The sequence below is a fragment of the Struthio camelus genome, chromosome 5 (genome assembly GCF_040807025.1).
Source record: "Struthio camelus isolate bStrCam1 chromosome 5, bStrCam1.hap1, whole genome shotgun sequence".
NCBI lineage: Eukaryota > Metazoa > Chordata > Aves > Struthioniformes > Struthionidae > Struthio > Struthio camelus.
This window is the reverse complement of record NC_090946.1, coordinates 41,631,602-41,659,553: the sequence shown is the minus strand read 5'-3', so window position 1 is coordinate 41,659,553 and position 27,952 is coordinate 41,631,602. Positions and strand designations below refer to the sequence as shown.

The 27,952-nt window shown below is 48.9% G+C and overlaps 1 protein-coding gene across 2 annotated transcripts; it reads right to left on the bottom strand.

Moving 5' to 3' along the window:
• Nucleotides 1-16: 16 nt before the first annotated feature.
• LOC104150423 (transmembrane protein 151B) lies at nt 17-23,682 on the bottom strand. 2 transcript variants are annotated; one of them, XM_068945940.1, is made up of 2 exons: nt 23,561-23,682; nt 17-3,401 (listed from the first exon to the last, which is right to left on the bottom strand). In XM_068945940.1, exons 1-2 carry the CDS (start codon nt 23,651-23,653, stop codon nt 1,971-1,973), a joined length of 1,524 nt encoding a protein of 507 aa, XP_068802041.1. In that variant the 5' UTR covers nt 23,654-23,682; the 3' UTR covers nt 17-1,970. The 2 variants fall into 2 exon arrangements, with proteins under 2 accessions (XP_068802041.1, XP_009682972.2); XM_009684677.2 differs by lacking the exon at nt 23,561-23,682 and adding an exon at nt 5,305-7,044.
• Nucleotides 23,683-27,952: the final 4,270 nt, after the last annotated feature.

The window sequence follows — 27,952 nt, the reverse complement described above, 5'->3', positions numbered from 1 at the left end:
CATCAAAACAGAGTCATCAAACCAAAACAAAATATATTTAACATGGTGCAACAGTCAATGCCATAAGAAATCACCATATAAGTATGCACAGTTACATGTAATCTACACAAACTAATATGACTTTACAAATCTCATATTACATGTAGATACACACAAAACTGACTTGGGAGGAAGCATTTGTTGCCAGCTCCTCTGGGGACACAGTTTCTTACCTACTTGCTGTAGGGAGTTACAACACTTTGTTTTGAAAGTTATTGTATGGCAATTGTATTGCATTCTCCTGCGAGTCATGATTGCTAATAATCTCTGCCATCCACGCAATGAAACTGCACAGAGCTCGCTCAGCGTATGACTATCCCTTGCTGGATGCAGGTCTGGCAGTCTGCAAGGTCCCTAGCAGGTCCCGAGCATGGCCATAAGCTCCTGGGCTGGTCCTTAGCACCCAGAATAGGGAATATTCCTGCTATGCCACATTGCAGAGCCGGGGGGCAGGAGGGCCCCGAGAGAGTCCAGAGCGCTTGCCCCGCCGCCTAACACCAGGTCTGCTCTGCCAGCACCAGGCTTATTCTGGATTTGACATTGCTGGGACTAATCTAATAGTTTATTGGAGGCTCTGCACCTCCTTCAAGGGCAGCCCTGCAGGAGCGGCATTTGGGCTGGCTCCTGGCTTGTGCCCCCTGCCCCAGGGGCACCCATGGCCTGAGTGGGATGGGAACAGCAGGCTCCAAGCCAAAACTCCTTCCCCGGGGCACAACGAAGTGGAAGGTAAAGTAGAGCAGTCCTGCGATTGCTCTCATATACACTCTGGGTGGAAGATCTTCCTGACAACTCCAGACTGTCAGTGGGTACGTTATGGTGGGTTAATACCATATTTACCTTGTCTTCCCCTGCCTCTCTCCTCTCTTCCAGCCCCTGCAGCTCTGAGTGAGCGATAAGAATGAAATAACCACAAATCAGGCCCATAGTCCTAAAAACAGTGGTGCTAACAGGGCACTGATCTACATAGTGGCTCTCAACAATTGCTGACATTGGTGGAGCAGAATGAGGTTACCTACAGCTGGAAATGTTGCAGACTGTCTCCACTGTAGGCCAAGCAGGGCAAGGTTAGAAAAGGGTATGCTTTTTGCTTTGTCAGTGCATTTTGTTACTCTGCGGTGGAAGTCTTCAGCACTTTCCAGGGACATTACCTGTGGTTGTGCCAGTGGCCAGTGAAATCTGTGCTGCAAATACCTTCTTTTTGGCCAATGGCAGCCAATTATGCCCTGAAAAATGCCCTCACTGGTGAAAACCCAGAAAGATATTAAGAAAAATTGGAATGCAGAAGTGAGAAAACCAAAAAAGAAAGATGAGGGTAAAGAGAGAAGAGAAGAAAGTGAAAAAAGAAAGAATAAATGAGAAGAAGATGAAAAAAGAGTTTGTTAAGAGAGAAAAAAAGCCTACTTTGGGGTTTACAGCAGGTGACTCAGATCTGAATCTCCTTCTGACTTGACAGTGACTGGCCATGCGTCTTTCAGCGTTTCACTTGCCCTTGTTGTATCTAAGTTTCTTACCTTGCAGGGCATCCAAGAGAGCAAATACGCTGCAAAGCAAAGGCTTTAAAAATCTTCCAGTGGAAACAGCTGTCAAATACTGGGACTAAAGTAAAGGAGAAGGTTGAGAGCAGGATGGGAGGAGAGGCAGAGAACCAAGGAACAGAGAAAAGGTGAGGAATAAAAGAATGAAAGGAGGAGGGGGAAAGCATGAATAAGGAGATCACCTCAAGGAGGCAGAGAAGCTTTTGGAAATGAAGTTAGTTATTTGTCAGCGTGAATATATCCTCTTGCAATGGCAGGGAGAAGAACTGAGATCAGAAACTTGTCTTGGAGACCCACTGTGGAGTCTGAAGCTTACAGGATCCCTGCTGGTGGCATCTCTGCAGACTGTGGTGGAGCTGTCCCAGGACAGAGGAGCCAAGAAACCATACAGACCGATCACAGCGATGTTTCTAGACAGGAAGAGCGTCTGATGTAGAAATGCCTTCTGTCATGCCCCTCAGGCCTGTGCACGATTAACACGGGAAAGAAGCGGGCGTCATGGTAGGTTGGGGGGTTTTCATTGACAGCCAACTGGCTGGAGTAGGAGCAACACTGCTCATCGTGGCAGCCCCGGTCAGCAATGCTGCTGCTATGGCTCCTCCAAAGGCCTGTCCTGTGGGAGCCGTGGATGCGGCAGAGGGAGAAGCGGCTGGTGTTGAGGGAGAGGCGGGAGTTGCCGCTGCAGCTGTGAAAAGCGTGGCGTGAGAAGATGGACGAGGTGCTGGAGGCGTGGTTGCAGCGTTCACAGCCGTGGGCTGCTTCACTGTACTGACACACCGCATAGCTGTTGTACGCTGGGGAGTCCGTCAGATCCATGAGCATGGCCTCCGAATAGCTGGGGATCAGCTGCCGATTGGTGCAGATGTGCCACTCCAGCTCGGTGCTGTCCTGAGTGGTGTCCCTGGGCATGCGGTACCTGTACAAGGGCTCCTCTGCTGCGGCGGGTGCTGTGTACTCCAGGCCTAGCAATTTCTCCACGTGGTAGTGAACATAAGCAGTCCGATACTCTATGAGTACCCTAAGTGGCCAGGAGATCATCAAGATAGCTGCCACCCAGAAAGCATAGTGGGACACGTACCACGGGAGGTGATCTGGATCCCCGTAGGCCATCATAAGCTCCTTAAAGTCCACGTTTTTGAGCTGCATGCCTTCCCTCACTTCCATGTAGTCATCCAGCCCCTCGATCTCTGTGAAAAAGTGAGCCCTCTGAGTCAGGTAAGAGTTCTCAGACTCAATGTTGGCAAAGCTGAAGCATTTTGTGAACCTCAGCTTGGTGGCTGTGTAGCTCTCCAGGCCCAGGAGCTCCTTGGAGATGTCCTTATATCCACAGTGAGAGTAGTCAAATTCAGCTTCAGCCACATGGGTGTTGACCCTCTCATGGTAGACTTGCGTAGTGGTGTAGGCATCACCGTTGCGGTACCGGGTCACCTGCCGGGTACGCCGTACAAAGTGGTAGCTGATGGCCTTCCACCAGATGCACGGGGTGGCTTGCTGCATACGGTTGATGCATTCGTAGACACTGTCCACATCGGCCTTGTACTGCAGCTCTCTCTTGACGTGGCAGTGCCAGCACTCCACCAGGTATACCACGTACAGCATGGAGAGGAAGGCCAATGGGATGTAGACGTAGCCATCTGAGCATGGGCTGTCATGGTAGATCATGGACTTGCCCTTGAAGGAGCTATCGAAGCTGAGCTTGGTGACCCGAGCCAACTGACACCAGGCCACCGCACCCAGACAGCCGTACATGAGGACGGAGAGCAGGAGGCATTTCCAGTGGGACTCTCTGCACATGCAAGCGCTCAGGGACTGCTTCACAGGGCGTTGCTTTGAATCACACCACCAGGAACGGGGGAGAGAGAGAAAGAGAAATGGAGAGAGAAGAACCTGTCAGTCTCACTGTTTTACATAACATACATAACAACTTTTGCTTTTGAGACTTTAGTTTTGCTCCTGACAGCCTGAGGACTAGGACACCACCCTGTTCCATATAAATATGAATATATGTGGCCTTCCCAGAAACACTGCACCCTAGACAGAGATCTCTCTCTGGACAAACGTCCTTCCCTGCTCCTCCTTGCGTCAGGGAGAGAAGTCCTTTGAGCGGGAGTGAGCTGCTGCAGCTTATCACCCTGTGTGCCCCTGCTCCCTTTGCACTGAGGTCCCTGGCGTAGGTGAGAAAGCGGCCAAGTCGCGCTCTGCCTGCTACCGCCTCCCCCCCTGCCTTGGCCATGCGGGTGCTGGCAGGGCACAGCACCAGCTCCGTTTCCCACGTCGGGGCTGCGCGTCCTCCTGGCGCAGCACAGGGGACCAGTGTCATGTGGAGCCAGAGCTGCCACCTGATTCAGAGCTGACTCAGACCCATCTTCAAACCTACCAAGTGACTGACACTGTTTTGCTGGAGGCTAGCCATCAGGAAAATTACTAAATTCAAGCATATTTATTTAAAAATGTGACAGGATTACAGTACAGTGCAGCATAGCTTCCGGCTGGCTAGAAGACTAGCGCCTATCTAAAATGCCTAAAAAGTTTAAGTGTTGAAATTAAGGGTATATACGTGAATATTTAAAATGCAGCAAATTCTCTTCTTTCAAGTCCCAAAAGTCAGGCTGAGCAGTAGAGAGGGAGTTCGCACTCCTGCCCTCCCCCTGCCTCTCCTGAGACGATGTGATTGCAATCCTTACCCCCGTGATGTTGCAGTGAATCAGCTGCGTTGTCATGCTATGCTGGGCTATAATAAAAAAGGCCAAATCAAGCCAAGCAGCTAGCAGAAACAGCGTTGTCCCTCTGCAAAGAGCAGCAGCAGCATCACTTAGAGTACTGGCTAGCAGCCATCTGCGTGTAGAAAGTACACGAAGCAAGACCCCCAGCCCACCTGGCAGGTATTGCTGAAGGCTGTCTGCTTCCTGCTTGTCACTGCCAGCCTTTGCCTCCCCCTTATACTGAGAAAATGATAAGTGAGGGACCAGCTACACACCGGTATTCATGCATTATCCCTGTGCCTAGCCCTATTCTGTGCAAAAATAGAAGCACACTGTTACTCTTTCTCCCAGGAGGCCACCTCTAATGCACCAAACTACTCAGTAGATGCCAACAGATGCTATGAAATGTTTTCTCTTTCTTTCTGCAAGGATAAAATTCTCCCCCAATACAGCTTATCTCAGACCCACTACACATAATATTCAGTAAGTAAACTTGGGCCTGCCAGGAATTTAAGGACTATCATCTTATGACCAGGAAATAATAGCCCAGCGCCACTAGAGAGAAGTTTACTATTTTCTCAATGAGGTGGAAGCATTGGCTTCTAACCTTGCAGAGCTATAAGATCAGAATTTAATATCGCTTTTTTTCTGGGACAGAGAGCCACTTCTAAGTAACTGTAGAGGTTGTTATGGTTCTCTGTGAGCACTGCCAAACTAGACTTCATGGGGTTAGGTTTTGATTTCATAGCTTCAAATCTGACACTGTAAATGCAGAGTAATTTCACTGATTTTACAGAGCTACACCAGTATTTATCTACAGTGACTAAGGGCAGGATCCGGCTCTTGATGCTTCCAGAAGGAATCTCTGAAGAATTCACATTCTTATCGCAAACATTTTATATATATTTATGTGTTGGAATAAAGAGGAATTATACTGAGCTGAGTTCTACTTCCTAAGGCCATTCACACTAACAGTGGCCGAATGGGTATACACAAGCTAAGCAGGTTATAAAGGGCATGTTAAATACCTTTTCTGCAGGCAGGTTAGTGAAGAGACCTGAGCATGGGTAAGAATAAGGCTGTTTTCCATAGCCTTTTCCAGAAAACCTGAAGGAAAGCAATAACATGGCTTCAGCCAGCCCCCAAATCAGCTGAACAATAACTGCAGGACTTTTGTGGGTGTATTCCTGAAGCTACCTGCAGCCATGAAGAGTTTCATCTCAGCACACTCTGTCAATACCTGCTGCTCTGTCCGCGTGCCGTCACTGTCCTGGTGCAGGCTTCTGCCTCGGCCGCACACTGCCCCCAGCTCACAGCCCCAGGCTCTCCTGACGCTTGGGAACTGCACTAGGAATACCTATGTTTTGTTTCTTGTCTGGTCTTTGTATGGAGCTAGAGTTTTTCTGTGCTGTAGTGATGCTAAAATATACACTGTAGTGAAGAATTGCAAACATCCATCTTTTTTTCCCCTGGAGGTTGTTTTTCTCATATGAAGAAAACTCTAAAACTGAAAATACCTTTGCACCAAACATAAGGACTGTGCAGAAAAAACAGCTGGGCAATATTCTACCAAGGGAACTAAGTCCTGAGTCAGCAGGTTTGCATACGTACTTCTCATGTAAAATTGCCCATGGTAAATACTCTAAAGCATCGCAGTGGGCCCAGCTAAAGGGGTCTGACCTGAAGGGGTTGTAATGTAAGGCGTGCACCGAAATACTCCGTGCAGGCCTGGGAACCTCCACCTTTTCCTTCAGGTATTCAAGGCACTCTCAGCCCGGCGCGGCGCACAGCGGTGCGCGAGGGCTGCCCCGTGATCGTTAAGGCAATATTTGCCCAAGGCGCTGCAGCCTCCGCCTGTCCTTTCTCTCGCTGGCCTTTGACTAACACCTTCTCGGCTCTCTGCAGCACCAGCGTCCAACTCACGGCCCACAGGCTGGATCCTGCCCAAGGGCTGATTCAACCCACCCAGGGTTATCACCAGCCATACTGGAGCCTGAAAGCTGGCAAATGCCTCCTGATGTGCTCCTTGCTGTGAAATGCCACCTCCCCTCTGCAGGAAGAGGTGGCTCCCCTCTCACCACGCTGAGACCAGCGGCTGGGCTGGGCTGGTAGCAGCCGCGAGCTTCACAGGCCTGGCAGGTCATTACTGCAGGTGTCCTCTGGAGGCACCTCAAAAACAGCATGCAGCCCACAGTGCGGGAAAGGCTTGATCTTCCCAAGCCAGAGTACCTCCGCTATTTTCACTGAAGCATATAGAAAAATGCATCTCTTCTCTCCTTGCATTAACAAAGACATGCAGCCGTAGCGCCTACAGTCAGACCACTCCAGGGAGACCCCCTATTCACACTGAAATCCACTTCAGCAGGGTCTTCATGTTCAAAACCCTTTGGGAAAAACATGATTCTTTCCTTCCGGCCCTTCTGACTCACCATCTTATACCCTCATTTGTTGCTATGAGATCTCACCCTCTGCAGGTCCTCAGTCATAAAAGGGTCCCTCTTCTAGTGCCTACCCACACAGCTGTCCATCTTACCTCAAATTCTGAGTATATTCATCCAGCCTATATCCCCTTATTGCTCCTTCCTTCTGCTGAAAGAATTATCTAATACAGTTATCCTGTTAGAAACATGGTAAAGCATTTTGACAGTGTTTGTAAGAAAGATATGAAATATAACAAATAATTACAATAAAAGCATCACAAATAATTACGATAAAAGCATCACACACATAACATCTAATAAGGAAATGTATCTTTCCATCTTTCTTTGCATAACAAATTCATTAATATGTTAAACCAGGCTCTCAGACTTTATTAATTAGCATACCACCTTCCTGCAAGCATGATGTTTGTGGTACTATGCGGCATATTCTCCTTTCTGCGCATAATATTTTGGATTGAAACAGGGTCAGCTTGTATTTCTGGATGAATACAATAAACGCTTAAGGAAACTAACAATTTCCACAATAGCTTGGGCTAGTCAGAGAACAAGAGTTGCGTTCAGTGAGGAATGTTGTGGGTTCTATGTTGTTTTGATGTGGAACAAAATAATAAACCCTGGAAAATTTTAATAGAGAAACATAATTGAGGAAAGCCAAGACAGAAAGTCAGAGCCAAACAGAAACTGTCCCAGAATAGACAAAAATACAGTCATCAGGCATTTTGCCCGAGAGCTAGGACTCACAGATTTGGGTCTCTAACCCAAAGTAAGTGAGGTGTCCTTCCACTCCCGCTTTTTGGAGGCTTGGCTTTGAGCAGAGAGCCCAGCGTTGATCTGAGAAATCTCCTGACAAAAGTTTAAATGAGACTGCGTTGTTTCTATGACGGCTTTGGCAAATCAAATGTGTCATCCAAAAGCTCCTGCCAGCTCTGCTGACAGTATCAATTGCAAAAATCTTTAGTTTTTGGGCAGCATGCTATGAAGAAGCACAATGGAGCTGTCATTATTATTGTTTATGAATTTCAAGGTGGGTTAAAAATATATGTTGTAAATAATGTCTCACTACGCCTATGGCACGCTGCCGAACGGCATTCAGAGGCCTGACTTCTTACCTCATCTAATTGGATTTGAACTTCCTGCTAATTCTTGCCCAAATTATTAGTAAACAAAACTTCATTCTAATTTTCCACAGCTAAAAATCAAGAAAAATTCCCAAATTTTTTAGCACTTCTTAGAGAAGATGAGGAAAACACCACCACTGGTGAGAGGGGCACACGAGCAGGTGCTGGGGAGGGCTGTGGGTGCGTGGGCAGGGGCCGGGGGCTGCACGGGCAGCGCAGGCTGCGCAGGTGGCGCGGGGGCAAGGGGCGACACAGCTGCAGGGCGTGCAGAGCGTGCAACAACTGAAGGACTCGGTGCATTTGTGCTGGGGTTTTTTGTCCTGTCATTTCCCAAAAGCACAGACAGAGCTCAGGATCTGTCAGCCAGCTCCACACCCTCTCCTAGTCTGCTTGTTGTCTGGTGGTGTGAAGTCTTCCAAGACACAAAATGATACATGCTATTTAATTTGTTGCCACAGTTGCTGGAAAGTAGTCTGGAAAGCCCTAACTGCAGACAGAGAACAGGAACTTCAACTAACACCTAGAGCAGACAGGAGTTTCCAGGCTGGCAACGTTTAGATTTTTATTCTTTCAAGAAAGTTTGGTTCAAAACTTCATTTGCAAAGGACAAAATACCCAAGCTGTGACTGAAAGAGCAATTGCCTTCAGAGTCACTCTAGGATGGCAGATCCCCAAGGCGAAAAGCAGGTATGGCCAAAGAGCTCCTTCCCACAGGCACACCCACCTCTGGCCCCAGTTTGGGTGCTGGTTGCAGCAACAGTAATTAAAGTAATTAAAAAGCACTTTGTGCTGCAACAGCATGGAGTAACAGTTGGGCTGTTACTCTTGCATAGTGTAAAGGGGTGGAAAGAAAGCAGAGGGGCAGAGCACGGCCCGACCCATACTCTCTCCCTGCTGGAAGGAGGGTGCTCCTATGGCCAGGGCTGGTGGCACTCAGACTCATCCCTGCGACTGACCAGCATTAAAATGCAGGCAGGTAAACTGTAACTTGCTGTAACCATCCTAAGTGAGCTGACAAGCAACTGCATTGAGGGTGGCGAAAAATCCCAAACCCTAACTCCCTCTCCCAAACCCTGATTTCTCTTTGAAAGGCACATTTGAAATGTAAGATTGAAGCTAGAGAACCAGAACAAATCAGGACTTTTGTCTCTAGGTCCCTTCCTCCTGACAGGTACGTAAGAACCAATGAATTTCCTCCGCGCTCAGGCCTGGGCTGGCCGGACACCCTCGTTCCCTGCAGCAAACCGGGAGGTCGGCAGGAGAAGGGAAGAGCCATGCTCTTGGATGCCCCGACTGATTTTACAAGCCCAAGTTTTTGCGTCCCTAACTTGAAACTCTAGCCCTTCAATTTTACATGGCTCAGTGCTTTTGCTGACTTCTGCATATGAGCATATCTGATAGTAGGACTTGCTCACTAATCACATGGCTGCTCCTAGATGATTAGTTGGGATCTTTATGATATAATAACCAGCTAAATGGTTCTTGAGTACTTACGCACAGTCATAGGAATCTCTCCTATTGACTTTGCAAGGCTATTCTGGGTCAGGAAGCTTGAACTTCTGTTACAACACAAGCTACATTTAGATCTTAAGAGCAGGAGAGACTCTAGGCTCTTTCCCCTTACCTCCTATATCTCACAGGCAATGCATTTTCACTATACTGTCCTAGGTACAGCCTAGTAACTGGTGCTTGGTAAAAGCTCATCTTCCCGAAAGACAGGATGCTTTTTTAGTAGACAGGAGGAAATGAAGAAACTGCTCATGCCCTTTGAAATTTGTTCTGATGATGAAATTTTATTGGCATTGTAACTTCATCTCACTTCAGCCCTGATTCGTGGGAATGTGGATATCCCTTCTCTATGTGAAGAAAGACTGTGTTCATACTACTGCTTTCTCTCTCTGAAGGTACTTCTCCATTCTAATGAGGACGCCTCTCAGTTTTCTTTTTGACAAGTTAAATGAGTCCAGGTCTGGAAATTCTTCATTGCAGAGCTCTTCTCCAGCCCTCAAACGATTGTTTTGTGCTCTGTATTCTCTCCAGCACCTTGAGATCTTCCTTCAATGGTGTACTTTGGAAATGGATACAGGACTCTGCACTTAGTTCACTGGCATTGAACCAAAAAGGTAAAATCACCTCCCCATTGCCTCCCATTCCCTCCTTTTTGTATTTCCAAGAGCTACGTTAGCAGATTTTGGCCCTGCACCTACCTAGGAGTGCATGTTAAACTATTCATCCTCTTTGCTCCTAGGTACTTTTTGAGCCACTATTCCTGAGGATAGCTACAGGCTTGGCTGCGCTCTCCGCCCTGAAATGTGTAACCTCAGATTTGGCTTTGGTTTGAGCAACAGAATTACCAAATGAAGCAGATCCCTTCGAATGACTGTGCTCTCGTCTCATCATTACATACCCGCCTGATAATGTTTGTGCCTACTGTAAATATTACCAGCAGTGATTTTATACTTAATTCCAGTGGATAGTATCAAGTCTAGTAACGATTCCTGCAGAACCCCACCAATGTAATGGCTGAAGAGCCTGTTAACTTACGCAATACAAATGTCTTCATAAAGCGAAGGGTCAGTTATAAAAACAAAGCTGTGAGTCTCACGTGGACACTGAGGTGCTCCTCACACTTTCACTGCTCACCTCCAAGTGTAATCACCTTGTGCAGTTCTAGATACAACGCTATGCCACAAACCCTCCCACAGCTTCACTGGAATACATTACTATCTAGTTTTCTGTTGCTGTGTGCTACTAATCAGTAGTTGTATTCTTCTCCAAAAGTAGCTGTATGGCAGTGTGGGCTAGAAGCATTTCTTCTTTTTCTACCTGCCTACATATTGCTTATGGCATGAAAATGGTTAAGGTGACAATCATAAACCTCATATTTTGTCCACTCTTAATTTTGATTGGCAAAAGACATTCAAACCAAAAGCTGCCAAACTTACCCTGATAGAGGGGGAGGAATAGTCCGAAAAGTTCAAAGGAAACTGACTCGACGATTTTTGAGTTACAGTCTTGCAAAATTTGATGCGTAATTTTGCCTTATGTTTACAATTTTTTGCAGCTCTCTATTGACAGAATGGCTTATTCCCCTTCTGCCAGACTTCATGCATCAGTCTCCTTGAGAACTCCAGCATGAGCTGTATAAGCAGAAAATAGGCTGCAATAGCATAAATGTATTGTAATATTTGTTTTGTGGACAGTTTGGGGCCCAAGTTTCACTGTCTCTGTCTGGTTCTCAGGCAGATATCTGGGTTCCCCAAAAGCATCAAAAGCATTAAAATTCTCCTTCAGGGATATCACGCCAGAAGCATTTCCTGTCCTTTTAAACCCCACGTGTAAATGTGTTCGCCCTTGCTGGCTGACCTCAAGAGCTGCAATTTTGCTGAAGCAAAATGTGATCATGTCTAAAATGAAAGAATGAGAGAAAACAGAGGGTAACGAAGACGTGGCCCGAATGGAAATAGAAAAATGACAGGGAAACACAGGAGAAAGGAAGGGGAGGAAAGCGGCAGGGAGAAAAGGATAGCCCAGACATGCTCCGAATGCAAATGCCACCAAGGCAGGGAATGGCGCAGGCAGGCAAGCAAGGACAGCAGCTAGCTTGCGCAAGAGTAGAGGGGAACTAAGCCCAGATACAGGACCTGTGCAAGAATTAATGGGGGGAAGCACTGAGTTTGACAGCACCAAAGTGTCATATCAGCCAGCAGTCCCCTCAGCCCATCTATATCTGGAAAGCAGCTACTCCTGAACGACTGTCTTTCTCACTTGTGGGAACTTCTTTAAAGAGAGAGAGAAAAAAAAGACCTAGCTCCATAAACTCCTCCCCACATCCTGGAGTGGCGGGACAAGGTTGTGCTCAATGCGGGCAGCGACTCTCACAGTGGTAACACCGCACTGCACTGCTGACGCTGCAGCTGTGTCTCAGCAAGAATAGATGTGCACAATGGTCTGGCATCACAGCCTGCTCCTGCTCTCCTGAGATCTGACTTCAGGGCGTCAGGGTGACTTCATGGCCTTTTTCAACAACAAAATGACCCCACTCAGGATTGCTCATGTGAGCCATGAGTCTATCTTACCAGATTCTTTTTTAGTCAGAACATCCTGTCGGTGGGGGAAAAAAAGTGGGTCAGAAACTGGCAAAACTGGCATACGAATGGAAGAAAAGAAATGAAAATAGAGCAGCAAGAATCAAAAATAGTACATAAATTAATGCCAATCATTTGCCTGGGTGGATTTATGCACATGATAATGTTTCTCAATGAGATAAATGAAAGGGATAGAATAATCAATAGCCACACATCACACGTTTTGGCAGATGGTGACCTGCCTGGATGAAAGTAGATTTTTGGCTCTGAGATCTCTTCCATCTTGGTCAAGAGAGGACAGTGGAAAATGTTTTACCTCCTGATGGACATGGCAGGACATAACACATGGACAACCTGCAAGTCCTTGCCAGGCAAGCCCGAGGCTGTGCTAGTAACCATAACTGAGGTGAGCTCGGACCTCAGGGGCACCAGGACCAACTTCTGGTGTGCTGAGAAAGGCTTCACTGTTTGTGCCGTTAACATGGGGGCTGTGCAACAAGAGCTCAGCAAGTAGATCTCTACCTCCTTTCCACAAGCAGCCACAACAGGTGTGGGTGCAGACATCATCTTCCATGTCCTGGGGTGATCCTGGTGAAGACTGGCTCAAGGAGGCTGGGATGACCAGGGAGAAGAAAACTGATTATCAAGCATTTGGAGACAGAGCACAACCTCTTATTGCCTTCCAGTGCCAAATGAACTGCTATGCCAGATACTCATTAGTATATCAAGGAAGGAGCCTGCAGGGCTGTGTTCAACCATAATGTTGGTGTGCGATGGGAAGAAGCACTCCTCCACTGTGTCACCCCATCTGGGCACTGCATGAGGCGTTGATAATAAGGCCTGGTGAGGGAAAAGAGATATTACAATAGTCACCTCATAAATCCCCTCCTGGAGAGCCTGAAATAAAATCTCTCCTTCCATCCATCTTGAACTGCAAGAAGCCTCATGTTGAGCCAATAGAGAGTGCTCTTGGCGTGGCTGCCAGCACTGATGGAAAGGGAAATATAAGGGACAGAACATAATGGAAAGAGCCATTTAGCATCAAGGAGAATTTCCCTCTAGCCCCTGAACATGCATGTGTTTCTGCATATATGTTTTGAACACACCATTTGCTCTTCTGCCATGAAACTCCTGTCAGAATGAAAACTCCATGCCAGGGGGCTCTAATGCCAATGCCGAGCAGAAACGTTCTTTTATTTGGTTTAAAAAAAGAGTAACCTGCATGCACTCCGCTTCTTTGAAGTGTCGCCAACATGGAGGCATTTGCTTCTGTGGTAGCCCTCCTGTGGTGGACAGGGATTGCTTGGTTTCTGATTTTTTCGATCTCTGCAGAGCTTTCTGTCTTCCTTCTGTCAGACGGAGCTGTCAGAGGCAACGTCTCAGGGGGGAAAGGTGCACAAACCAGAATGAAATGGCATGACATTCTCTGCCCAGCAGAGCCTATCACAGGACATGACAGACTGCAAAAAAGGCACCTGATTTGCCTGAATTTCAGATGATAGGACCCTCCTGAAGTACCATACAAAGCCAGTGTATCACTTCACACCATTCACCCTAACGAATGCAAGCATTCAAGCCTGCATCTGACGAAGAGAAAAGCAGAGGCTGGGACAGAAGGAGCCTCCAGCCCTCTAAACTATCAGATACAGCAATAGCTCTTGCAGGGTACTTTTGAGTTCTTCGAGCAGAAAAAAGGAAATCCTAGGAAATAAAAAGGCATTTGGATCCCAGCCAATATATATGCAGCACATTAGCAGCAGGATGGGAAAATTGCCCCCTAAAATACAAGGTTGTGGATGAGAGGGCCAGGAGAATTTGGCCCTTGCCCCACCCTCTGGTGATGCACCCGAACGCTGCTGCAAGAAAAGCCACGCGCTTACATAGCTTCAGAGCAAAGGAATCCTAGCAACAAAGTGGCCACTATTTGCAAAACAGAAAATTGGACTATTTTAGTGGCAGCTTTTTACAAGCTCACAGAACACTACACTAACAAAATTACCCCTTTTCCCAAAAAGTGCTGATGTTGCTGCTGCTGGCTTCTGACTCAGCAGACCTACTTATCAGACTTAATTCACATTCCCCACTCCTCATCCTTGAGCACTGGTGGTTCCTAGTACACACACACAGGGTAAGCTTTATTAGTGTAACAATGTGGCTTACACCAACAGTTATTATCAGTCAACTGGTAAAAGCATCACATATCCTCAGGAAAGCTCCTAGGGTGAAGTTCCTGATCGCTGCCAGAGGAGCAGGGCCAAGCGCTTTTGTGCTGGCAGGAGCTTTGGCTGTGCCTCTCAGTATTTTACAGTTTGCCCTATGCCTAGCCTGCCGCTCGCCTCCCACAGGCGCTGCAGGAGGCTGGCCCCACCGCACGGGGAGTTTCAGGGCAGGCATCTGGGGTCCTTCCCCATTGGCAGGCTCAGCTGCAGCTCCAGGGAGCACTGCAGAGCAGCACAGGTCCTCACAGATTCTTGAACCACGCTACCTGGGCGGTGGACAAGGAGAAGATAGAATGGGGTTCACAGCTACAGGCTTCCCTGAGAGCATTTTTGCTGTGGCCAGAATGCATATCACCATGTGCTACCCCCACATCACACAGGAGAAAGCGTGCTCCAGCCTGAGGCAGATCCCCTGCTGGCACTGCTGTCTGTGCCAGCCCACCTGGGAAGGTGCTCAGGGCCTGAATGCCAAATGGCTCCAGCCTGGCAAAGGCCAAGCAATCTGGCCTGCTTGTTTCTTGTGGGTGTGAGACCTACAAGCGGGGCTGCTAGGCCACCACTTCTGCTAGTGACCCTGCTGCCTCCTGCTTGGCTTGGAGAAGCCATGAACAGCTTGACCCATCACCCTGGTGACCCTGCAGTTACTGTCTTGGCAGCTGAAGTGCGAGAGAAAATGAAGGGGAAGTAGTGACCCCTAAGGGTCAGACTTGAGGCCCCACTAAGAGGCACCTACAGGATCCTACTTGCCTGCTCTGTCATGCCCAACGTCTACGAGAGCAAGGGGCAGCCGGCCACCAGCCAAGGGCGAACAGGAGGACTGGTGGGACCAGCTCCATTGCCTGTGAGCACTGGGAGGGACAGGGATGGTGGGAAACGGACAAGGGGAGACTAGTCAGCTGCTAGACTCTGTGGCAGACAAAGTCCTAGCTGGTCTCAACAGGAATCCTATAATACCTACTTTGCACCCACCTTGGCTCACAAGATGCAGCTCTCTAAGGGAAGAGAAGAGAGAGCAAGTAGCCCGATGGCCCTAACTATGGCCCTCACATCCTCTACTGCAGGCTAGCTGTTTGCACAGCACTGAAGAAGATAAATCTGCAAGGCTGTGCGTATGATCTTGTTAGTTCCTCACTAGCTATTTGTAGTCTAGTCACTTAATGCCTCCATTTAGACAGCCTTCACAAATGAGAAAAACAGTTCATTATTATTAGTACCATTTAATCCTTACTTTAAAGGAACACCTTGAGATTTAAATGGGAAATAGAAAGCATCTTTGAAATTCTCGGAAGAATTGTCATACAGAACTGATCCAAATTCTGGTGATGTCTGGAATTCTTTCAAAGTGAGCTGTGAATCAAGCTTTGTCCAGAACCATGAAGGTTTCTTTTTATTCTCGCTCTTTTGCAATGCCATCCGTTTACCTACGCAGATATCAGTAAAACTAGAACGATGTGGCTCTCTGGCTTGACTTCCCGATATCCTGCCTTCCCATCCCCTACATAACACCTGCCAAGCGAGTGTCCTCCCAGTAAGACCTTGCCAGCCAGACTGCGACAAAGGACCTTTTCGCAGCAGGGTGTTCGGTTGCTCTGGCTCAGACTGTGGCCATGCCAGGTCCCTCACGCTGCGAAGCAGAGCATCCCTCACAGTAACACCCAGCCATTGCTCAGGCTTCAGCTGCTCTGGCAGGGGCAGCTCAGCTCGAGGGAGTGTATTTCCCTGCTGCACCTTTTGCAACACAGCTGGGACCTCAGCACTGTAAGATTTTTTTATAGTGGTGCTCCTGTTAGGATGAGGTCGTATCCTAGCAGCTAATGCTCCCCTATGAGAAAAGAGAATTTGTTATAAATATCACTTCTCTCTCACTTCTGCAATAACCTGTGACAACACAGCATGTGAAAACTTCACCGGAAATTCATTTAAACACCTAATGGTTAAAAGGGAGCCCGGGACCCAGGACACCTGGATTTTATTTCCTGGTCTGACTTTGACCCATGGCATGACTTCAGCAAACCTTTCTATACCTCCTGAAGACCCTGAAAAAATAGTATTTGTGAAGTGGTTTCAAATGAGCATCACAGCAGCACCCTCTGGGAAGACAGCTGATCTGCCTGGGAGCTGTCACAGCCTGCCACTCTGGTGGGAGTCACGGGATGTAACTTACACCCCAGCCTGCTAAAAGGCAGCCCTGCTCTTGAAGAGCCTGGCTGAGCCAGCAACAAGGCATGCTTCAGACCTGGAGACACACTGTCACTCTCATCTTCTCACAATGTGCCTTCATTGCTCCCAGCTTCCTCCGCCAGGTACTTGCACTTCTGGCTGGCCACCTCACCGCTGGGCAGTCACAGGGAGATGTTTGCTTTCCTTTGGGTCCTCAGAGGGAGCTTCACACTAATCAAGTACTCCGCAATTCCCAGTCCAGCTCCTAAGGGCGATCAACTGCATGGGTATGAATAAAGCATCCTGCAAGCCTCTGGTCATAAATGCATGGCCACAAATCACTGCTTCCCAGCAGCCAGACATGCTGTGACCTCTAGGAGTCTCCGACAGAGTCCACCCCTTTTCCTGGTATGGTCATGCTATGCAGACTCCAAATTTGCAAGTTACCCAGATTACCTACCATTAGCCTACTGGACAGGGGTGGGACCCTTTGGGACCTGCTCTCTGCCCTTTGCTGTCAGCTCCCACCCTGCAGGTCCCTTCTCTCATCGGCCAGCTGTTTCCAGCCTCTCTCTTCCCCAAGGCCCAATATTATTGCTTTTTCCTTAATAAGGCCTCTGCTGGCTGGATGCTGAACCAGGATGTGTAATACTGCCCGTATAAAAACGGTGTATGTGAGAGGATTCACCTATTGTAAAGCCACAGAAGTGAAAATGCCAGGCATTTCATGGGACATAACCCCCTCCATCTCTCCCCGGAGACAGGTACAGCACCATGAGAACGATGTACACCAGACCCCTCTTCTCAGCCTTAACTCTGCTCCGGGAAGGCTGCCAGCCTGGCGGGGCTGCCGAGCTCCCGGCACGGCGCGCAGCCAGGCTCCTCCAGCCTTCCCACTCACCATCTGCTCCTGCCCATCCCTGGAACATCTTGCTTGCTCGTGTTTGCAGCAAGGAGGGCTCAAAGCTGGTCTCCCTGCTGGGGCAGAGTTAAGGTTGCGATAGGTGTTGTCTGCAGCATACGGTAGTTGTTCTAGGGCTGGTATTTGTGGGGGAAGAACAGAAAGTGGAAACTGTTACACAGTTAGGTTCAGGCACCTTCATTCCCTGCTTCTGTGGCTTGGGATGAGATGTGCTGTGGGCAGAGAGGTCACAGCGCACGCGCAACGTGGCATGCACACCCGCCGGGGCGGCTCTCAGAGGGAGCCTCTGCCCCCGCACTGCACCATGGAGCTCCTCTTTCACCAGGAGCCTGCAGCCTCTGCTGCCAGCAGTATCCCAGGTGTAGGAGCTGATGGGCTGTTCTCTGCACTGCTGCATAAATAAAGTCACCTCATCTGACTTCTGGCTACTTAACAGCATCACTGTAAAAACTGTGGCCTCAACAAAGTTTTACTATGAGCTATTTTTAACTTTATAGATCTTAAGCTCTGAGGAGCCTGATGAATGATTATACTCCGAAAGCCAACTCTTCAGTGAACTACATTTTCCTTGATTAGAAGTTAAAAAGCTAATTAACAACTTAACCGTGCTTTTCCAAAAAGTAGAACTCCTGCTTTAAGTGAAAGATCAAACACAGCCTTATCTATAGTGTCACAACAGTGTCACTGTTAACAACTGAAAGGACCTTACAGTGCTGATAGCCCGGCATCTAATATTTCAGTCTTAACTCACTAACGTGCTAGAATATACCCAGAAACCAGCCCTACTCCTTATGGCCTATTTGGGACATTTCATTCTTCTTAATCTCCATTTCTGCAATGTCCCTAGTCTGCTGGTAAAGACTTGAACTATTTTCTTCCAAGGTGTAGAGAAAGATGAAAAGGAGTCTTGTGCTCTGTTCCCAGGGAGAAGACACCTCCCACCTCCATCTTGCAATGGCTTCTACCGAGGTGAAAAGCAGCTTTGACGTCCACTCTTCCCTTCTGGAGGGAAATTGTCATCTGGGGTCTCTGATGCGGAAAAGGGAGAACAAGGAAAATGTTTGGGACTTTAGAGCAGTGTGCAGACCTATTGCTTTTCGGCTGGTATCAGCTGAGAGCCTGTCCCCCTGAAGGCAACGTGTTAGAAACCAGGCCTGGATGGGGACCTACCATCTGATCACCTTGTCTCTCCTACTCTCATGAAGCAACATCTATGTACTTAACAGCTCGTTGCCTAAATTATCCCTAAAATCCACAAAAAATTCCTCCAACGATGGGGAGCTCCACAAGCTCCCCAACTGCTCTCGTCTACTGCTCCGTTGAAAAAATTCCCTTGCTGGAGAAAATTTGGAAAGTCAGCTAGAAGGAACAGTTAACTTTAGTCCAGAATAAGCCAAATTGAAGCAACAAGGAACACTGCTTATTACAGTGAGCACAACTTTGATCACACGGTTGTGCCCGCTTGTTTCCCAGGTCCATTTCCTAGCGGTACTTTCAGCAAAGCCCCACCACAGAGATCCAGGCTGCCTGCATGCCAAGGCCACTGCTTGTGAGGGAGCGCAGTCCGTCGAAGAGGAGGACGGATTTTGCCCTCAGAAGCCCACACAGCTGAAGTCCAGGCTGCCATTCAAAGCTCAGACACGTCCATTTGATGTTTTCTATCTATCTTTTTTAAACTCTCGGCAGCTTTTGGTGCAAAGTACAGAGAAGAGAGCCAACCTCAGGGCACTGAGAACAGACATGTGATCAGAAGATGAATGAAGGCAAAGGAAAGAACAAAAACATAAGAAGATGTGATACCCCAGCAGAGATTTTCTTAAGAGAGGATCCACAATGCAAATATTTCTTGGAACTATGGAATCATGAGAGCAAGCTTTGCACTTCCTGTGATGCCACTATTGTTGACTTTTTCCCTTATCTTTACGAGGGAGACAACTCGTATCAAGAAATGAGCTGCACTCCAGGGTTTATGTTTGCTGAATGAGTGGACAGGAAGGGGAGAAAGGGCTTTTCCTCTTTGACCCTCACTCAAGAGGGTGACTATTGCACTGTTTAAAAAAAAAAAAAAAAAAAAACAGAAAGTATGGTCAATCCAGCTCACTTGGGACTGTGACAGTCTTCCACCATAACCACTTAGTAAAGCAACATGGGAGGACCCCATTTTGGAAATATCATCCTAGTAGGGAGCATCCAGGTTAAAAATCCATGCCCAAACCAAACCACGCAGCACACTGCATTAGGAGAGGGCTATAATATAAAATAAAAGATGACAATAATGCTGTAAAGGCACAGGTTAAGTTACAACTATTATTCAGGGTGTTACAGGAACAGGTCTTTCAGAAGAGCTGAGGGAAGGAAAACCGCTTTGCTAGGACCCATGTTTCGGGGCCGTCGGATCAGGGCTCTGCGCAGTTCTGTGAGGGACAGATTAACCAGGGAAACATCCCCGCTCTGGAGGCTGGCACCCAGTGGTCCTTCCCAAGCTCCTGCTTAGAAGGTAGCTGAGAGCAACATTCATCCTTACCAGCCCCTGGGCCTTCTCTCCTTTCTGTCCTCTGCTCCTGGCTCTGCTGTGAAGAGCACAGAAATCTTCGTCATGACGATAAGCCACTACAGGAAAAGGAGGCAGCCGAGAGGCGTCAGGGAAGAAACGTCTCCAGTGGACCTGTGAGGGGAGGCTTTCACCGGAGCAGGGGGATCTGCTGGCTGAGGAAGCTGAAGGCCCCTAGAGCAGGCCTGAGCCCTCTGCGAGGGTCGCCTGCTTTCTCCCTCCACCTTCTTTCAGAGTCACCTGCTAGCCCCTCAACCTCCTTTCAGCCATCCACGACTACGATGCAGCCCACACAAGGAGACTTTTAAAGATACCAAGGCCAAGCTATGAAGGACCTTACGTAGGTTATTTCTGATGCCATAAAATAAGCCTTGACAAATAAAATGAGTTTGAAATTTATATTAGGAAAAAGAGATAAAAAGCTGGAGAGCTAAACATAGTCAGTGCCCCAAGTAGTGGGTGCAGTGGCATGCTTATGAGGAAAGGACTCAGCTGTCTTTTGACTCTGAGAGTCTGCAAACCTGTAGCCTACAAGCAAGCGATATTTATCTCTTCTTAACTTGTATCACCCTTTGGTGCTGTTGTGACCACAAATAGCACTTTTGAAACGATCTCCTGTCTCATTTTGCATTGGCAGCAAGTAGCAGCTTTAATAGGTCTCTTTCTTCTGTAACATCTCCACTGTATCACGGAGCCTGACGACCATGGAGTTCAGGAACATCTACCCATGGCTTCTTGTGGTTTTCTCTTTTATTTAGATAGCTTAACTGATTACACTGTGTCATGCCCAATTAAAGTTCTCAAACATGAAAGACAAGTTAAAAGCAGTCACGGACAACTGCTGTTTAGCTATGTCAATACAGACCAGACAAATAAATATTTCAAAATGCCATGCAGCTGCTGCTTTCAGCTGTCTTTGGTGATGACTTAGTTTTGGTAGCAAATAAATGGTGTTTGTGCGTACCAACCTTAATTTGCTGGAAAACAAAAATCAGCCAAAAACTTTTAAAAACTGAAATATTTAAGACCATTTCCTGACTGAAGTGTAAACTGGCAGAAATGCATAAAAGTCACTGGCAACTCCAGTGTAGGTGTAGGCTGTCACAGTAACAATTAAGACAAGAAAAACAGCCAGCCCACAGCTTAACAAGGACAGTGCAGAGCAGCAGGTTCTGCTAACTCAGGGAGGAAAGTAAAGGAAAACATGCCCAGAGAATCAATCTACAGCAATTACTTCTGAAATGTTTGGAAAAACATCTCTCTTCCATTCCCTCCCCTCAAAGATCGCCATTCTTTTACGACAGCTGATGAAACAGTAAAATTCTAAAACATCACCAAAATCATGACTGTCCCAGGTCATCCAGCTCTAGCAGTTGAAATCTCAAGAGAAAAAATACAGAATATCATCAGATGGTCCAAGGGCTTGCTCTGACACTCAGCAAAGTCAGCAGTAAACCTACGTAGCCCTTCGCAGAACAGGACGAGGGCTGGAACGGGGAACTGAGCAGCCTCCTCCCCCTTGCTCTGCAGCTGCATCTTCACTCGAGCTGTTTTCGAGATGAACGACTTACTCTTCAAAAACCTTCTCTGATACTCACTCAGGATTCTATCTCACATTGATTTATTATCCAATAAAGGCAATTTTCAGCCATTGTCAAGATTTAATTCCATGCATTTGATCTAAGTGAAATCCGTAAATGACAAGACTAATAGGGAAGCCCATGAAATGCGCATTTAATACTGGGCGTTTAAGAGCAACTGCAGGCCCAGCACAAAAAGACTATTTAGACGGAGTGGAGAAAGCAAGAAGAGGATACCAGTGATGTAGGACTGCAGTATTAAGACATCACTGTTATGGGCATTTGAGATATAGACTCATATGCGGAAATGTTTGTACTAGAACTGAAGAAAAACTGAGAACAGAATGAGTGAAGCAAGATAAAATGTGCTTAGGAGAGAGATCAAGTGCTCTCATGTCTAGAAATGGCTTAGACATTTTTATGGTAAGCTTAATATATTGGAAAGCCTTCTGTAGCTCATGGTCATAGACCAAATAAATCAAAAAATCCCTTCCAGCATTAACCATCTATTGATCTTCTGCAGGGCTGTAATTACATTGGGGAGTTCTACCGTTATTGGCAGCTCTATCCTGAAGCTGGCCACAGCTCCTAATGGTGAATGGTGTTGCAGGTGTTTAAGAAGCAACTGGAGAGAAGACAACCTTAATTTTCACCCACCAAGGACAGTTTTTTTCAACCCGAGCTGAAAAGTCAATTTTCTCTTATGGGTTTTTAAAAAGTGCCGTTTGGTTTTAACCTAACTATACTGCAGCTTCACTTGGGCTTTACTGAGGCTTCTGTATTTCGGCTACAGGACCAGGAGACTGTTGAGGAGCCATGGGGCCTATTAACAAAAGAATTAAGCAGACTTGCTTAAATGAATGAAAGTCTGCCTTCACTTCTCTTTTCAGTTCTCTCTGGCTACTTTAAGGCTGCTCTCTGCATCCCTGGGAGCACTGTACATTTGTTTTTAATTCCATAGTATGAAGAAAGGTCTGTCACTTCCATGATTTACACATGGATTATGCAATGTAAATGGCAGACCTGTCAAAACAGTTGGGAGCAAAGGCTGCATTAGGTGTAGAAGAAAATCTCAGGCCTTCCTAATGCAGGACAGCTTGCTGTCCCGAATATATAGCAATGTAAATGAGTTGTCATTTACTGCCACAGAGCCCTGTAGTTCAGTCTAGCCAAGGCCTCGTGGCTCAATATTTTTTGTGTCAACACTCAGACGCATCAGTCCTTTCCCGTCTATGATCTGCAAGGCCGCCGGTAAGCGTTCACAGCTGATCTGCAGAACCATATTAAGCCATGCTTTCAACTGTGTTTTCTGTTGCGGATTGGGCACGGGAGTGCCTGGATCCCAACGGAAAACGGGAGAGAGGACCTCAGCCCGTTGGCCCCAAATATTTGGAAGCCACTGAGCCTCCGGGTACAGACCCATTCCCGTGCACCCTGTGCCTCTCCACGCAAGTTACACCAGCAGCTCAGACAGCTGCAATTGTCTCGACCATTTCAAAAATCCTTGCGCAGCAGAAGGCTTTCCCAGGCCAAAACCGGAGGTGTTAATTTAGACAAACTTCCACTGGACAGGCCCCGTTTCCTCTACTGCATCATTTCAGCGCAGAGCCACTCACCAAAGCTGCAAGCTGCACCCAGCCCAGCACCCAGCCTGCCAGGCGAGGTGCCTGCCCGGCACCAGGCGACGACGGGCACCGGTTGAGGGTGGGCAAGGGGCGAGGACAGCCACCCGAGGGTCTCCCCGCGGCTCTCGCAGGGCCAGGCCTTGCCAGGAGCTATTTGTCACCGGCTGAACAGAAGGGGACCCCAGCAGCGACACAAGCCTGCGCGGAGCCGCCACCTCTGCTCGCCCAGCGCCCGGGCAGGGCTGGCAGCAGAGCCCCGTCGGGGGAAGCCCGGCCGGCAGCGGCGCCGAGACGGCCGCTCCCGCCCGCGGCCCCGGCGGGACAGGACACACCGCACCGCGCACCGCACCGCGGCAGCGCGGCTCCCCGGCTGGCGGGGCTGCAGGTAGCCCGGCCGGGCTGCAGCGCTGTCGCTTCCCGACCGCTTCCTTCCCCTTCGCGGGCGAAACCCGCCCGTCTCCGCGGCTGCCGGGGCACCTTCCCGCCGCCGCCGCCAGCTGCCCGGGCCCCACCGCCCCCCGCCCCGCACCGCCCCGCACCGCACCGCCCGCCGCCGCCCCTTGCTCCCGCCGCCGCTCACCTCCTCCCGCCCGGCGGCGGCGGCGGCCCCCGGCGCGGGGGCGCTGCCCGGCTCGCTCTCAGCAGCCGCCTCGGCTTCCACCTCCGAGGACATCCTTGGCCATCACCGCCGGCGGCGGCGAGCCCCCGAGGCGGCGCGTCCCCCGCGGGCCGCCCCCCGCGCCGGGGCTGGGGCCGGGGCCGGGGCGAGCCGCCCCCCGCGCCCAGGGCCGCCCCGCCGGGTCCGCCCGGCTCCCTCCAGCATCCCAGGCAGGCGGGGAGGGAGGCGGGCGGCGGGGAGGCGGCGGAGGGAGGAGAGAAAGGCGAGGCGGAGGGGCTGCCCCCGCCGCTCGCCCCCGCCCCGCCAGGTGGGCAGGCGACCGCCCGGCTCCCGGCGCGCCTCTGCGGGGGGCTGAGCCGGCGGGGTGCGCCCTCCCCGGCGGGAGTATCCCCCTACCTCTGCCCTCTCGCCGGGGTGGGTGCACCTCCAGACCCCTACCACTCTCTGCGGGGTGCGCCTTCCCCTGCCGGCGTGCCCCCTCGCCGTCCGCGGCCCGCCAGTGCACCTTGTAGCCTTCGCCGCCCCCAGCCCAGCCCCGGCCACCTCTCCCTGCTCCTGCCAACGGCCGCACCTCGCCCCGGCTGGCGGTGGCACCGCTCGGCGGGACATGGCCCAGGACGAGGAGGAGGAGGAGAGGGAGGAAGGCTGCCTCTGGGACAGGGCTCCCGCACGGAGCAGTCGGGCCAACTTCCCCGTGCGCCGCCTGCAGAAAGCGCTCCTGCCCTCCTTCCCCGCAGCTGGCCGCCCCTGCCCGGGGCGGCGGGAGCTGCCGGCCCGGCCCGGCTCGGCTCGGCTCGGCTCGGCCCGGCTCGGGGGCAGCGGGGCCGCCCCGCGGGCAGCAGCCGGCCCAGCCCCGCGGACAGGGCTGTTTGCCGGAGCTGCTGCAGCACCCCGGCCCTGCTGCCCGCCTTCACCTCCGCCCGCCGGAGGACAACTTGGCAGAGGAAATGGAGGCACCGTGCTCCTGCCTGGCTCTTCCTCCCCTCCCCGCTGCCTTAGCCTCTCTTAACGGTTTCATCTGTCTCCAGCACAACCCCCCCCTCCCCCCCCCCGCACAACTGCAGCCTCCTGCAAACTCCCTGCACTGTCAATATTTCCTCCTCCTGCCTGCATCCTGAGCTCAGCACATCCAGGCTTTATCTGCTCTCCCGCTGACCAGGGCTGGTGTACTGCACCATCTTATCTCTGCATGTTTGCTTCATGTTTCATTACACTCTTTGCCTTGTGAGGCTCATCTCATCTGATTTGTTTCTCTCTCTCTATGCCCTGGAGGAGTATATATTTTAAATGCTTCGTAAAATCTTGCAAACAGGCAAACGAGAACACTTGAAGTATCAACCTTAGCTTTAATATTTGCACTCAACTCCTGCCACATGTGTGCTGCTTTTCAGGCATACTGCTCTGTAAAACACCACTCCAGTTTAAAGGCACTCAGGCTGTGCAAGGGTTCGGTCAAGAGGACTGTAAAGCAGGGAACGGTGATTGGTATGTATGCTTGTATACAACAAAGTCCCAAAGCCAGGATTTTCTAGAAGTACTGGAGTCTGCTGAAGCTGAATTTTCAGGACATTCATTGCATTGGCCAAACCTTAGCTGATCCAGGATGGGAAAACCCAGCTGTTTTGGAGGTGAAGGAAGTCCGTAAGAGACAATTGACAAACTCTCTTCAGCTCCCATGGCTTTGGATCACATTGCAGTGCATACACTATAACTACACTGTAACTGTAAGCCCTACACCACACTAACTATAACCACTAACTACACCATAACCTTTATAACTACAGTCTCATTTGCCTTCTCCTCTCCTGCTCACATCTACTCCTGGCAGGAACGGCTTTTTTGGCTGCATCCAACAGATATGTACAAAGTAGTCTGTCTGGCTTTTGCTCCTGTCAGCCCTGGAGAGGAGCTGCAGGTAGCACGTAGTGGAAGACAGTAGACCTGGAATGCAGGTTTAGAAAACACACAAAAAGGCACATTTAAAATACCCTGTTTCCTTTCTGTAAGTGGCACAACGGGAAATGAACTCTTGGGGACAGGTTATCAGCAAGATGTGCGGGGATCGGATCACCTCTGGGACACAGGAAGGAGCAGTACCAAGGGCACAAGGAGTGCCTGTGACTTCCCCACAAAGAAGTACAGGGGAAGAGAGAAACTAAAAACCTGTTCTGCATGGTTAGCCTGTGTGTGCTTGTCTAGGTGGTTTCAGTGAGTTTGTGCATACGCTATACCAAGGGTGCCTGTGGTAGTGCTGGGACGTGAGGGCGTGCTGCGCTCGGATAAACGTGCCGAGCCAGAGAACTGCGCTGAGAAAGCTGGAATGAACGTTATACTAGCGCCAAATTTTACTTGTAGGAACTGTTAAAAAACAACAGCTAAAGGCAATGAAGGGAGGCAGAAGAAGTGGTTTTCAATGTGCCATGAAGCAGCTGTGAAGAAGCACCCCCATTTGGTAAGGCAGAAAGGGTTCACAGCTTTCCCAGGTAGGGGAGCCCATTTCTGCAGACACACAGCAGGGAGAGGCTGCGCAGCTGGAAAGGTGTCAGCCAGGCAAGCCAAGCAGCCCAGGAGAAAGGGCATCAAATTAAAAAGCTGAGTCAGACAAGGACAGAAAACAAAGACCTGGCTGAGCTCAGTCTGCCGGATTTGTCTGCCGTCCCATACTGAATAGGTGTCTCTATTTAATAAATACATCTAATTACCCCCTGGGCTTTGGGGCAGCCTAAACACCTTCATGAAGGTTTTTAATTTACTTTCATTTCCACATACACTTTACTTCTGATGTTGAATAACCTGTGATTTATTTAATCTAAGCCACTCCTGGCTGATGCTTGGATTATGGCTGCAAGCAGTCTCACGGACTGGCTAATTGGCCCTTCCATCTTTAAGGGATGATGCTGTCTCCTGGGGGATGTAGTCCCCAGCTGTGCTTGGGCTTTTGACCAGAAAGGCATAGGCTTGCACATCTTCCTACCTGGTATTCTGGTGGTACCTGAAACCGAAACATGGAAAAAAACCTAGAGATGAAGAAGTCCTGGAGGAGAGAAAATGAAGGTTGCTGTCCCTGAGATTTAAGCTTTGGAAATGTCCTCTCTGACTTGGTACCTTTATTTCCACCTCTCTAGCTCCAGATTTAGTGCATCAATCTCTGTTATCAAGGTTGCCTTCACAACCTGAAGGAACAGGAAAAAAAAAAAGGAAGCTGGAATTCTAGAAAGTACTGCAAAATCTGTGCAAAGCAGCTCATTTTTTAATTTCAGAAACGCCGAGGATCAGTGTCACTGGTGTGAGCTGCCTGAAGGGGCTATTTTTATTCTTTAGAAGCTTTTCCCTCTATTCTAACACACATTAATTATGAATATTTATGTACATAGCACCAAAAATGTGATAAGCAGTTTGCAGGCTGGCTTGCAGAACATGTATACCATATTGTAAAAATTAGCTCTCTTTTCTGGGCTTTGTGCCTGGTCACTCACTCTTTCTAAATGGCTAGCAAAGAACATAGACAATACGCATTTATAGTACTGGCTCCTCTATTCAGAACAAGAAGAAACTGGTGCAGTCAGGAATTGCAGTTTGTGTCAGCTTAAAAGCAGCTCTCTGTCACTCAGAGCATGCCTCAGTAAAACGTTGATAATCCTTTCTCTAAGCTTGGCTGGGCCTTTCCACCAATTTATCAGGCCGAATTTTGTTCTATTCTTTAGTAAGAGCTTTTGGGCTAAATTTGCAAAGGTGTGATACCACTTCAAGTACGCAGTTTGTTGTCTGTCTTTCAGTTGAGACAGCTATCAAGATCCTGATTGCTTATGGCCATCAAAACTTGCAGAGCACTTTATTGAAAGAGAAACATTAAGCGCTCCGTCCAGGGGAGATTCCTACTAGGGAAAATGCAGTATTACAACTGCAAATTACTTCTCCAGAAAATAGTGTGAATTGATAGATGTTGTTAAAGAAATGCCACAGGCTGCCCCAAAGCTGACAGTAGCGGACAGAGTATTTCTAATACAGAAGGTTTTTAACTTGACTTATGCAAATAGACATATTAGAAGAGAGGAACTATTGCTAAGTACAAAGTAAGTCATACTGTTCCATGACTTGTGTTAGCTGCCAAAGAACTATACAGTCTATCTGTCAGGACTACGTCCAGTGATTTCAACAGGCTTTGGATCAGGCCCTTTGTATTTAAAACATTTATTTCTAGTTAATAACAAGCTCTTTATTTTTTAATTACAAATCCAAACATCTCTTTGAGTCACAAGTGGCATTTCCTTCACTATATTTGTTTACGAGTTTGCATAGCCCGAAAAATGTCCATTATCTTTTGCAAAGCTTGTAAAGGGAGAACACTGCATT

Excerpts from the sequence above, each read along its gene's own strand:
- LOC104150423 (XM_009684677.2), bottom strand. The coding sequence starts at position 5,403 with ATGTTATTGCTTTCCTTCAGGTTTTCTGGAAAAGGCTATGGAAAACAG. Across the intron at positions 3,402-5,304 it reads CTAACCTGCCTGCAGAAAAG|CAACGCCCTGTGAAGCAGTC; the intron begins GTATTTAACATG and ends TGTGATTCAAAG.